The 13,350-nt window shown below is 32.1% G+C and overlaps 2 protein-coding genes across 3 annotated transcripts; one reads left to right on the top strand and one right to left on the bottom strand.

The window, feature by feature from the left end:
- The first annotated feature begins 2,296 nt into the window (after positions 1 to 2,296).
- On the top strand, positions 2,297 to 6,037 carry LOC130967913 (transcription repressor KAN1-like). The gene is made up of 6 exons (XM_057892959.1): positions 2,297 to 2,579; positions 3,500 to 3,890; positions 3,981 to 4,057; positions 4,145 to 4,181; positions 5,018 to 5,496; positions 5,747 to 6,037. Exons 2-6 carry the CDS (start codon positions 3,563 to 3,565, stop codon positions 5,888 to 5,890), a joined length of 1,065 nt encoding a protein of 354 aa, XP_057748942.1. The 5' UTR covers positions 2,297 to 2,579; positions 3,500 to 3,562; the 3' UTR covers positions 5,891 to 6,037.
- A 919-nt stretch (positions 6,038 to 6,956) lies between these two features.
- Positions 6,957 to 9,842, bottom strand: LOC130968007 (uncharacterized). Of its 2 annotated transcripts, none has more exons than XM_057893084.1 (4): positions 9,538 to 9,842; positions 8,108 to 9,160; positions 7,378 to 8,019; positions 6,957 to 7,295 (listed from the first exon to the last, which is right to left on the bottom strand). In XM_057893084.1, the coding sequence occupies exons 2-4, from the start codon at positions 8,930 to 8,932 to the stop codon at positions 7,257 to 7,259; spliced, it is 1,506 nt and encodes a 501-aa protein (XP_057749067.1). In that variant the 5' UTR covers positions 8,933 to 9,160; positions 9,538 to 9,842; the 3' UTR covers positions 6,957 to 7,256. The 2 variants fall into 2 exon arrangements, with proteins under 2 accessions (XP_057749067.1, XP_057749065.1); XM_057893082.1 differs by having other exon boundaries at positions 6,958 to 7,295; positions 8,108 to 8,996.
- Positions 9,843 to 13,350: the final 3,508 nt, after the last annotated feature.

The following is a 13,350-nucleotide window of genomic DNA, read 5'->3' as shown; positions in this document are numbered from 1 at the left end:
TCTTTTAAATATTGTCCTTTATTTAGCCTATTTTTAATACCAGTCTTGCTACACATCTAAGTTTTTTTGGCTGTGTTTATTTACAGAGATAGAACACTGAAACAGGGACATTGAGACACAAAATTGTGTTTGACAGAAGAGACATGGACAGAGACAATATATCCAAATAGACTGAATTAGTGTATTTTGTGTCCATCCTGATAGGAACGACACGGAGACACTAACAAATAGAAAACATATCCTCCATAAAAACTAAAAACCCAGAGCTGCAGTGCCTCCCCTCCTCGCAGCGTTCGTCTTCTCCTGCTCTATGCACCTCCCCCCGCAACGAGCTCCACCTCTCCACGCGAAGAACTTCTCCATCTGCGATGCGCACGCAGCTCCATCGTCAACTTGCAGCTCCCCGGCGCACCTCCTCCGTCAATGCGTGCCTCCTCCGTCGTGGGTCGTCTCTTCCACCGTCGCGACCCTTCTCCATCTAAAGTAATTTTACTTGCACAACTATGTATGATTGGGGGTTTTGTAATATGAATGTAATTTGAATGTGTTAAACCCTAATTTTTACTACTCTGTTAATTTCGGGTTTGGAATATTAGTGTAGTTTAGATGTGTAATGATCTAATTATGGATGTGTCTATGTTATTTATGTTAATATTGGATGTGTCTGTGTTTCTATCATGTTTTTTTTATTTTTCAAAAATTAGACGAGAGTATTATTGTTCTTGTAAGTGTTAAGGATTTGTTCGTTTTTATTAGTGATTTTTTTGCCTATCAATTATTTGGTGTACAATAATTTTGTGATTTTGCCATTTTGGTTGTGTAATTTTATAATTTTAAATATGTAATCTTATAAATTTAGAATTGTAAACAAATCACATAGATATGAATTTCGAATGTGTTGATAAAATAATCAATAGGTATTATTATCATTTTAGATGTGTTGAGAAAAAAAGAGTTAAAAAAGACTCGAACATATGGTGTGATAGTAGTGCATTACAAGAGAAAGAAAATAAAAAATAAGTAATTTTTTTATTTTTTTAACCATTGATATCATAAAAATGGATATTTAAATTAATTAAATAATAACGAATCCTAAAAAATAAGAGACATAATTAATTAAAGAATTAAAATAATACATTATTAAATTTAAATATTTACCAAAAATTAAATTTTAAAGGAGACATAACATTTTTCGTAATAATATACTAGGTTTATTTTAGATTATTCTTATTGTTTTGCTTAAAGACTTTCTCACCTAGCTATAAAATTATGTGAGCAGTGATATAAGTACAACCAAGATCGATATTCAAATCATATATATAATTAACAATCATCATGCATGCACTTGGATTAATCAGTAAATTTTATAATGAATTGACAAATGTCCGTGTAAACTGAGTTATTTATTTTATTTCCACCATTGACTCCATTCTATAGGATCCTAAAATGTACTTATCTTCATTTGTGCACGTATGTTTCCTACCAAAATGGACTATTTTCATATTCACGGCAACAATTATTAACACCATATTGTCCAATAATATATATGGTGCAATATTCTACAAACAATGCTAAGAATCAGACGTCATCACAGCAGTTACACATACACACGCCGTAAATAGGAAAGAAGGCTGTGGAAAGTGGAAACCTATGGTATTAAAATTAAGAAATAAAACCATTTAAGAATGAATAATAACTTATTATTATATATAATAGTGGTGATGACGATTAAGAAATTGATATCATCACAAAGACAGAAGAAAAACGTAGTGTTTGAATGAGAAGGAACAAAGAAAGTCTTGGTTTTAGGTGAGATGAAATTAAAAGGTCGATGAAGGAACGGGTCCACATAATACTACAGAGGCTCTCATATATTAAGATTATTATTATAGCATATAGAGCTAGGTGAATTAATTTGACTAAATACATATATGAATGTATGACAATAACAAATTAAATTAAATTAAATTAAATTAAAGGGAGATGAAGTGTGTAGCTAGCACACAGGTCAAATAATTAAGATATTTAAGATAATCACGAGCAATCTAGCAAAGCTAGGTAGATATATAGCTAAAGAGGGACAGGGATAATTAGAAAGAAAGAGTGTATAGATTTTTTTTTACAACTGTCAGAAAAGTGGTAGGAATTGTCACATGATTTGCAATATAGTACAAAAAGAGGGACCAGCAACATCTGTATCCATTATGCATGTTTATTACAATTTAAGGATAATAACAAGTAGTCTGTCAGAATATTATTGTTCATTTAAATTTAAATTTGAATTAATTTTTTTTATATATATAAAGTTGTATATTATCTTAAACTTATGACGCCAATTCTGCTGCTGAATGATACACCAAAAAGGCATAAAAAACAACCAGGAGGTATCAAGTCATATATCCTCTCTTTCTCTTTCTCTTTCTCTCTCTCCATCCATATCAAAGAAACACAACATGGATCTTTAATTTCCCAAGAGAGATCAGAGAATATGTGATATATGTTTGATCGGTGAAGTTGCACATATGATCCCAAGTGTTGGAAGAGAAAAAATAGAGGCACAACATCCATTATAATAAATGGTTAGTATATTTTTCTTAACTTGTACAAGATCAACAGTCATAAGTTCATATACATAATTATTCTTTTAATTTGTTTTCATGGTTTTCTTGTTCCCACCCACCTTCCTTTTTTGTGAAGTACTAATCATGAGTTGATAATATTACTCCGAGATTTCTCTTCAACTTGATTGTTTGTGTATGTATTTCTCTAATCATCATCAATTCGTAAATATACTTGTTCCTGAGAAAAATTTTAGTCACCACTGGATTTTCCCCTCACAAGTGCCCTATTATATTAGAGCATGATGCATATGCTAATCTTTTCTTCATGATATGATGCATCTTTTTGCTGATATCTCCAGAGAGGGATCGGAATGACCTAAACCAATAAGATTATACTGTGTTCAAACTTCAAACACATGTTTTTTTTTTTTTATTATTACTATTATATTCCTACTCTTACTTTGATAACTTCATATGTGCTCAGTCAATAATTCCTTACCTTTCCCTTTATGCTCATATTTTGATTGCTAGGTAGATATAGGTCATTAATTTTTTACTTTAACGCCGAAATTCCTCAATTTTTTTGACAGCGCTCTTCAAGCTAAGGTATATTAAAGATCAGATAGAGAAGTAGGCAGCTTAATTTCTTTATTCATCAATATTATTACTCTAAATTAAACTACTTTTGACCTACTACTACCGTAACATACATACAAGGATATTAAATTAAAATCAATGTTTTCCACCATATAAATTAGTTTACCATGGCCTCGGCTAATTGCTTCAGTGGATATAGGTTTTAAAGGCTAGCTAGTAATTAATTACTACTGTATATATAGATAGAGAGTGGTCTCTACTACAGCCTGTATGTTCTTGTTCAATTATTTGTTATTAGTTGTGTGTATATTTAAATGTTTGCATCCTTGTTTGGTTTTCAGAGGTAATTTGTAAAGGAGGAATTGTAGCATTTATATTGAGCGGCATAAAATAAATAAATAAATATGTCAGAGGGATTTGAGATTCATCAAGAGAATAATGAAGGAAGTGGTGGCGGCAAGAGTAGTAATGATAATGAGGGTGAGGAAAATTCATTTGACTTGAATGAAGGAGCGGCTATGATGAGTGATGATGAGGAATTGGAAGAAGAGAATAATAATGAAGAAGAAGGGAATTCAACAAACCCAAGTAGCAGCAGCACAGCATCAAGAGAAGGGAAGAGAGGGAGTGGTGTGAGACAATATGTGAGATCAAAGATGCCAAGGCTTCGTTGGACTCCTGATCTTCATCTCTCCTTTGTCCATGCTGTTCAGAGGCTTGGAGGTCAAGAAAGTAATAAGTCAAGTTTTGCCCTAATTAATTATTAATTAACATATAATATAAATGTATGTTATAATTGCTAGCTATATTGAATTGCTGCAGGAGCAACACCTAAATTGGTGCTTCAACTAATGAATGTCAGAGGCCTAAGCATTGCTCATGTCAAGAGTCACTTGCAGGTACCTATTGGATGTATTTATACTACTACGTATATATGTATGTAATTGAGTAATAATTTCATGGTTACTTTTCAATTTTCATTTCAGATGTATCGAAGCAAGAAACTTGATGACTCTGGCCAAGGTGAGGAACTGAGGACTATTCTATTTTTGATCTTCTGATATAACTGCGATTATAGTATTTTAAAAAATATTATTAAAATTAAAGTAATATTTTTTTATTATTAAATAATATTTTTTAAAAAATAATATTTAAAATAAATATTTTTAAAATTTAAAAAATATATATAATTTTAATTTTAATAACATTTATATAGTTATCATAACCACCCAAACAATAGTCATAATTTATCTTTTATTTTATATTTTGAGAGCCTTAGCTTGTTATATGATATTCATATAAATATTGGTATACTGACTTCGGTCAATGCTGTGTACTTCCAATAGAAACAATGCCTCTTTCAATTTTCTCTATCCAATCAAATTAATTATTTTGTTTATATACGTTTTCTTGAGAACGTAATTATATTGGTATATATAGTTAATAAACATTTTAATTTTTTTCTGGGTATATAATAATAATAATAATAATAATAATAATAATAATAATAATAATTTGGTTTCAGACAAAGCTGATCAATACAACAAAATAATTAATAATAGTCTATCTAAGCTGAATAAAGCTCCTGCATGTAAGATGCATTCATTCTATGCATAAAGTCCACATTTTTCAACAGTTAGATTAGAGTAGGTAGTAGAGAGGTTACCAATAATTTAACGTGTTATATATTAGAAATATACGAGCATATTTAAGGAAGTGATTCATATACCATTTTAATAAATGCTTGAAAATATTTTTCCTTTTAACGAAAAATGATTAGAAAAATATATGAATATTATAGTAAAGGGTTGCTAGGGTTAGGGTTACTGAGTTGCTTAAGTGAATGGAAAATGTTGCAGTAGTAAGAAGTGAAAGACAGAGAAGCAAGCATGAAGTAGGTGGTGTGGCGTATGAGACGATGATGAAGAGGAGTAGTCCTCATCAACATTTCAAGATGGGAAACGGTGGAATTTTTCTTACTACTAACTACACCACCACCACTACTCCATTCTCCTCCCTCCCACATTCTTCAAAGCCCACAAACCACCACCTATGGCACTTGAATCATCAAATACCTTCTATTAGAAGACCAATAACACCACCGTTGCAAACTCAACTAGCCACCAGAATTACTCCCATGAGACCAAGCCGATTTCTTGAAGAGAAAAAGTGGCCTCCTTTTCATCACTGGAAATTCAAAAGGCTTCCTAATACCAACAACATTACACTACCCTCATCACATTCCTCTCCATTTGCCACCACTTCTGACTTCATCACCTTTGGAGACAACAGCACCACAACAATCAGAGACTATCTATCAAACTCCAATACTTTCAAGGTACCATTATTATTTCCTGATTTCTATGAATATGTTTTCTGTGAAAATTCAGGTGCAGTCGACTTCACGTGAAGTTGATATTTGAAGTTGATATTTGAGAGCCGTCAAATGATTTGAATAATTTGACTAAATTTGCATCTAACGGCTCTCAGATATCAACTTTACTTAAAGTCTGACTTCACTTGAGTTTTTATCTATGTTTTTTCTTTGTCATTTATTTAATTTAATTTATGCAAAAACGTACGTGCAGTTGAATCATCAAGACAAGCAGTTGCAGCACAAAGAGAAGCAATGGGTTCCAGATTTGCAACTGGGTTTGAGTCATCACAAAGATGGAGACAACAATGATGGCACAGGAACCCCAGAAATTAGCACTAAACTTTCACTTTCATAGAGTTTAATTAACTTAGCTCTGTCAATAACGGAAATACCATATAATTAACCTACTTAATATCATACACTCTCAGATGATATAACTAACTAATAATTAAACATATATTAAAACCTTTTCCCACAAAAAAAAAAAAAAAAAAAAACACAATGCAGGCCGTCGCTACAGTAGTGAGCTTACATTATTATAGGAACATTATTTTTTCTCCCCTTAAATAGGATTTGACTGAAACATGTCATGATGACGTATGAGTTCCGTGTGAGACATTATTTTTGTGGTGCAAGTATTTGGTTTGATCAAACACAAAATATAATTAATAGAGAAGGAAAGTAACTGGAAGCCTAGAATATATAGTAATAAGCTACATATGCCGGTATATCTATCATTTCTTTGCTGTGTGTAAGTCAAAATTGTACGGGCTTAATTAGTACGTAGCAATAAATTAGAAATTAATTAAGGCCCGGTTTTGTAATAGGGATATGGATTACTTTTCTATTACTTGTGTATGTATTATTGTGTCTTCACTCTTCATTGGTTTCTTGAATATGGTGTGCCTGAATGTGAGCAGATTGTTCCCACCACATGTCTATGATATATCAATTCCACATACAAGTCTCTTAAAAAAAAAAAAAAGACAAATCGGAATTGTATATAAATTTATATTCTAAGCAAAATATATGTCGTAAATAAGAAATAAATTTTAATAAAAAAACCTTAATAATTATTATAAAAATTCATTACAATATTGAAATATTTAACATGGACAATACTTTTTTTATATATAATAATGACTATTATTAGTCATAGTAAATATTGATGAAACAGGTAATCAGTGTCTTTATTTTTACTCTAACTAAATTTTATTATTTAACTTCCTCATACACAACTGAACTACTGAAGTGTGAATTTTATTTTTTATCTTTTCACATTGTTATATAAGTAGAGAAGTTTCATGTATAATTGTACAAAATTAAAGAAGAGACTGAGAGGAAATTATAATAAGAATAAAGTGAGAAAATTAATAATGAATAATAATTTAATCAAGGGGGTCACATGAATTAAGCTTAATTAAATGGTGAAAAGTAATTTTACATGTAATTATATTGTGTATATGAGACAGTTTAACAGCGAATTATTATAAGTACAAGGAACAGCAATCAATACTGTCAATTTAAATACACCCAGAAATTCAAAGAAGCACATAATAGAAGTGCAGGAACTTCAGCTTATGATATGTTGAATCCACTTTAAAGAAGCAAATGTCCGAAAGGGATACATTATACATATGATTCCTATTTATACAAACGCTGACTGAACATCAATGTCAAATAATTAAACGGTGTTATAACATAACATGATATGATTATGATTAAGATTTTGATTGCTGAGATTTGTATAGAGTTAGCTCCTGCATACAAAACCAAAATATAGTTAAGACTAAAGTAAAGTTCTTAAGGGATCTAAGGAAAGATTTATTAATTAATTGTTACCTGAGAACAGTATGCATGACCATCATGCAAATTCCAAGTTTTCACCATTGTTTCCCACCTTGATGATGCATTCAAACTTTCTCTTTTAGCAAGGAACGTATTCTCACGATTTGAATGTGGGAATCCTGAATTCTTCATATAAACTAATGGCAGGGCACGGCTAAGCCAAGAGTCAGAAGGTGATTTTGGCAATAATGGTGCCGGAACAAATTGATGAGGATGATCAACTGCTACAATTTGCTTATTGCTGTTGTTGTTATTGATCTTTGTTTCTTTTTCAAATGAAGTTTGCACAAGTTGCAAGGACATGGAGTCTTGTTCTTGATTCTCCTTTGAAGGAAGTAAAATAGTTTGTGTATCAAACATAGTGATAGTGTCTTCTTTTCTCTGCGTTGTATCCACAGAACATGAAACTGATGTTGATAATGTTGTAGCAGTTGCATGTCTGGGAAAGAGAGGTTGAGGTTTGCTTTGGAAACTAGTTGTGGAACGGTGAAAGAGCCTACCACTACCACCTAGTTGCTTCATTTCAGGTGAGTAAGTAAACCTCTCTGATTGACTTCTCCATTTTCTGCTTAACTCATGCTTGTGTGGTGATGAAGCTGCACACCTTGATTTGCTCTTGTGAATAGCATCCCAAGCCTGCAGGAACAAAACATTCATAAATTGCGAAAAGTGCTTATTCATAAACATTCATGTTATGGTTATGGACATGGTTCTCAGTTCTCACCTTCTTGATTGGTTTTCCTTTTCCATACTCATATGCACAAGACATGTTAAACTCATCCCTCATTTTCATCCCAGGCACTGTATTTAACAAGCAAAAGGAACTTGTCACACATAATCTGGGAAACAATCCACAGCCTTTAGCAGAAACACTTGTAGAGTCATCATAACCATAATCATCATCATCATCTTCATCTTGACATTGGCCAGTATATGGCACAAAATCAGTGATGTGTTTGTTAACAATGGACTTTCTTTCCTCGCGAACCAATCTGAGAACATCTCTGGGTTGCTCTGCCACTACAGATTGTTGCTTTCTTGATGAAGCATATTGAGGAGGCTGGACAGTCATGGCCTTTGCCGCGGGTAAAAACCGGTTCATCATGAAATCCTGTGCTTGTTTATCATCAGCAGCATTGCTTCTGTGCTTGTCTGCATCAAAGTTATCCACTCCACTAACACCACTTGCACTACACTTCATAGAGGCTGATTCTGTACATGACAGTGTCTCAAGTGCATCAGAATAAACATCATCATCTTCTTCTTCTTTTCTTTCTGCAACATTTGTGGATTTTCCAGGGGCAAGACTTGGAGATTCCTTAGAAGGTTGAGGTTGAGATCCATGATTACCCTTTGGTCTTCCAGGGATATGCTCCCAATCGAAAGGCACTGCCACAGGTTCTGTTACCTGATCCAAATAGTATGCAAGAGTGCACCTTTTCTCTAGTACCTTCCTCTTTGCCTCAGTTAAGGACGGTGATGGTGATGAGGCACAAGAGCGTCTCACAGACATAAGAGGAGCATTAATATCCAATTTCCTTTCATTCATCTTGTTCTTCAACTCAAGTTTTCTGTGGCTAAGACTCAAAATCTTTCTATTCAAGCAACAAATTCTGGAGAAAATAAGAATGATGTGAGGTTTCTGATCATTGACTCTTCAGCTTGCATTGCAAAAAGGCCAGATTCTTTTGTTTCAATTAAACATGAATTGAACCTTGATAACAGGGTATTCAATTACTGATAATTGATATGAACTTTCATTTTCGCTGCCATTAAGCTTAAGCAGAGGAAAAGTTAGAAATTTCATAATGCTTTACAGAAAGAATGGAAAGGGAAAGTTGACATTCACGTTACCAATTATATTCAATATCTCTATGGATACGATAACCAAGAAATTTAAGCCTCTGATTATGGAATAAGCCTAGAATATCATTACTCTTTTCTGAATAAACCAAATATACAAATATTTAACATTTGCATAGAGCCATAGACTATAAATACTGAATTTAATTGATACAGCAGGAGCACTCTCATCAATCATCATCATATTCATCATATATATACAGAGTAACAAAACCAAAGAAACAGAAAAATGTCAAAAATCTATATAAATGAATCGGTTAAACACGTGATGGTAATGAAGGAAGGACCAACCTTTTTAATAACAGGATGAAACATGGGACATTGGCAAAGAAACAGGGAAAAAATTCATGTGTAGCTCAGGGCAAATGAAAGAAAGAAGGTTCTAGTATCTGTGTCATGTGAAACAGCACAGGAAGCTTCAGCAAGGGAAGAAGTGTATAAAAGATTAAAAGTCAATGTAAATCAGTGGGAAGTGAACATCACAAGGTGAGAGATTTCAGTCCCATGAGACGTGTATATATATATGATGCAGCAGAATTTGTGTAACGGAATGAGTGAGAGCAAAGAAAAGCAGAGTTAGATAGAGAAAGAAAAAGCAAAGGGATGTTAGTGTTTCTTCTTCTTTTGCTTTCTGTGTTTTTCATATTTACAATGTGTCTGTGACCGGTAGATACACAAAAAACAGTACAATGGACTCTCATTTTGAACTTTCTGAAAGGAAGGAAAAGATGATTCCAACCTACTTTTCTTTTTGGCATTAAATCTATATTTATTAATATGTGTTGGTGATTAGCAGGTCAATTACACATAATTCATATGAAGTAAATGGAATTATAAATGAAAGTTTAATTTTCTTTTCACAAGAATTATAAGTGATATATAAAATTACTATTATTATGAACTTTGACACAGACTAGAATATGCACAAATTTATTATATGGGTTTGGGACAAACAAGGTTCAATAATATGATGATAAAATATTTAAATTATGCTTATTCTAACTTCTAAGTACAAAAACAATTGGAGCCCAGAAAATGACATGTCTTGTAATGCTTTAAGAGGTCTAATAGAACAAAGATACTTATACTTCCAAAGTGGTGAAGATAAAAAACAAAAGACGTTCCTTTCTTACAGTGCATTATGTATGCCAAAAATAAGAAAAATGAACTGCATTTTGCAAAAGCAGCAGATGGACAACAATATGGTAGTGGTATGGTATGTTAATTTCATGCCAAGTTGGTATGAAACTCGTGCGAATAAAATTATAAATATGTCAGTTCTATGTGATTAGTAAATGTCAATAATAAGAGTTTAATCGTTATATATGATGTTGTTGTACTATCATTCGATGAGATCTTCACGTTTGCAAAATTTTGAAGTAAGTAGGTAAGTCAAATACTTGCTATTTACATCTCACACGAAATAAACGTGAGAATATATATAATATATGGATCGGACTAATAATTCACCTGTAGCTTATCCAACCATACAACACATGAAATCATCAATTATTCCTATGGATACTTGATCATCTTGGCCCATTTAACTGCTACTAGTGGGTTAGGACCACGGCCTACTTGATCATCTTGGTCCATTTATCCACACCACAAAAAAAAGATAATCCAAATAATACGTTACGCATGTATCTATGTAATTGTAAGTACTACTATAGTTTTATGTTAGGGGTTAACTATGGTTTTGATCCGTAAAGTTGAGGTTGAAAATCGAAATCGTCCATCATCTAATTTTCGATTTAGAATCGCTCTTAACATTTTTTTTTGTATTAAAATCGTCTTTTTTATTTAAATTTTTAATTTTATTCCTAAACTGCCCCTACTTTAAAAAAATAAAAAATAAAGCTATGCGTTGGGGAGGGGGGAGGAGGGGAAGCGGGGTGGGGGTGGGGCTGGCGGAAGGGGGAGACGGGGTGGGAGTGGCAGAAGGGGGTGGGGAGACAGGGTGACAGAAGGGGGTGGGGGAAGGAGAAAGGGAGAGGGTATTTTTGTTCAAAAAAAATTAAAATGACGATTTTAATACGAAAAAAAAATGTTAAAGACGATTCTAAATTGAAAATTAGATGAGGAATTGTTTCGATTTTTCAGCCTCAATTTTACGGACGAAAACCATACTTACCCTTTTATGTTATGATGCTTTAAGAAATCCTTACATTGGATTCTCCAAACTGCATTTTCTATTTTCAAGTTAAAGGGATGGATATCATCGATTGGGTAGGACTTGACAATTTCTTGCAAATATACATATATTGCACCAAAGTCCAAAATGGGTAAAACTGAAACATGTCTAGATTCTCAAGAGTAATCATAGCACCACTTTCACAAAAACAACAAAGTAAATGGTACATCATGGACATGACTTTGCTTAACCGGCCACTCTTAGATTTGGATTGGGTCACTCGTATTCATACCAGACACCACACGCATCTCCAGTAGAAGTCCACAATAACTCCACATGATGATTTGATTGGAGCAAGCTAAGACAAATATCATCGTAGTGGAACTATTTGTTTTTCACCGTGATGATGTACGTGTAACAAAAGGAACACAAAATTGAATAAACAAGTGTCAATGTCCTTAACATTACATTGCATTAAATAGAGAGCAAATAGAATATGAAAACCTAGCCCATGGTCCCTCCCTTTTATACCTCACGTGATGCCCATTAACATCTACATCTGCACTTATTCAATGAGGCCAATTCTGTGGTCACTTTTATTTAGTATTTGATTTTTGTTTAACTTATTTTTTATAATAATTTTTAAATATTTAAACTTTTTTAATTTTTATATTTTTAAATATAAAATTATATAAAATTAATTATTTAATTTTTTTTAGTAATTAGACAATAACTTTTAAACACTATAGCAAACATTATTTAATGATATGAATGAGACATATAAACTAAGAAAATATAGAGAGCCAATAGAATATTTGTACAATGTGTATAATGGAAATTTAGGGATCTTCGATTTAGTAGGATATCAGATGTTTATTATCCCTGATACTCGAATGGTTATTCTGGATAAGATGGGTGTATTGTGTTTGAAGAATTAGTAGTATTTTATCATGAATGTTTATTTTTTAACTCATATTAAACCAAATAAATAGCCCATTATACACATTATCTCTAGCGAAATTTATTAACTAAATATTAACACTTTCAACTACCCGGCTTCTATGAAAATCGATCTCATGATAATATTATTATATCGTATCCTTATCAAATCAATCACTCGAATCCTCCTTCTTCCCAGAGATTATCTCAAACTAAAGCATTTGCCAATGAACCTTAGTTCATACGACATTTTATTCCCTTTTCATCTCAAAGATCTCAAACTCAATTTCTACCAACTGCTGTAACTGAAGAGAAAAAATTGATAAGTATATGAAGAACGTATGTGGATGTGTGTTGTACTTAGAATTGACCAAAACAAAAAATTAAAGCACTTCCTTTGCTGTCATTATCTTGTATTTGAATTCAATTTTCACTTAAAAGCCTCTTTTAACTAGCTAGATACCACTCTACATTAGGTGCGAGTAAAAAGAACCATGCTAGATGCTTCGTTTCAATGGCAATTTAGTTTACATTCGTTTACTCTTGTATATATATATAGTCGTGGCCTATATTATATATATATATATATATATATATATATATATATATATATATATATATATATATATATATATATATGCATTGTTATTTGAGCTGTATTATTAAATTCCGCATGCATATATATAGTATGAGTCACTACAGTAACAATATATAATGTCTATGTAGTAGTCACAGTACCCTACAATAATCATTACCTCATTAGTCATTACCCCTAATAAAGCGAGTCTGTTCCGTACTAATAATAATGTTACTGCCTTTTTCTGGCCTCAAATTCTCAATCACGCTCACGCCCCTTCTATTATATAATAAGTCTCGATATATTTGCGCATCATTTTCTTGGGTATTAACTGTTAATCTTTAATCAATTATAGGAGATTCATCTCAAAAAAATAGTGATATCTTAATACTTCATTCTATGAAAATTATATCCTACATATATGAACTTCGGGTGATTATATTTTTTAATCTGT

The sequence above is a fragment of the Arachis stenosperma genome, chromosome 3 (genome assembly GCF_014773155.1).
Source record: "Arachis stenosperma cultivar V10309 chromosome 3, arast.V10309.gnm1.PFL2, whole genome shotgun sequence".
NCBI classification, from domain to species: Eukaryota; Viridiplantae; Streptophyta; class Magnoliopsida; order Fabales; family Fabaceae; genus Arachis; species Arachis stenosperma.
The sequence above is the reverse complement of the archived record's forward strand: the minus strand, read 5'-3'. Positions and strand labels throughout refer to the sequence as shown.

Excerpts from the sequence above, each read along its gene's own strand:
- LOC130968007 (XM_057893084.1), bottom strand. The coding sequence starts at position 8,932 with ATGAATGAAAGGAAATTGGATATTAATGCTCCTCTTATGTCTGTGAGA. Across the intron at positions 8,020-8,107 it reads AAGGAAAACCAATCAAGAAG|GCTTGGGATGCTATTCACAA; the intron begins GTGAGAACTGAG and ends TTGTTCCTGCAG. Across the intron at positions 7,296-7,377 it reads GTCATGCATACTGTTCTCAG|GAGCTAACTCTATACAAATC; the intron begins GTAACAATTAAT and ends TTTTGTATGCAG.
- LOC130967913 (XM_057892959.1), top strand. The coding sequence starts at position 3,563 with ATGTCAGAGGGATTTGAGATTCATCAAGAGAATAATGAAGGAAGTGGT. Across the intron at positions 4,058-4,144 it reads ATGTCAAGAGTCACTTGCAG|ATGTATCGAAGCAAGAAACT; the intron begins GTACCTATTGGA and ends TTTTCATTTCAG. Across the intron at positions 5,497-5,746 it reads CAAACTCCAATACTTTCAAG|TTGAATCATCAAGACAAGCA; the intron begins GTACCATTATTA and ends ACGTACGTGCAG.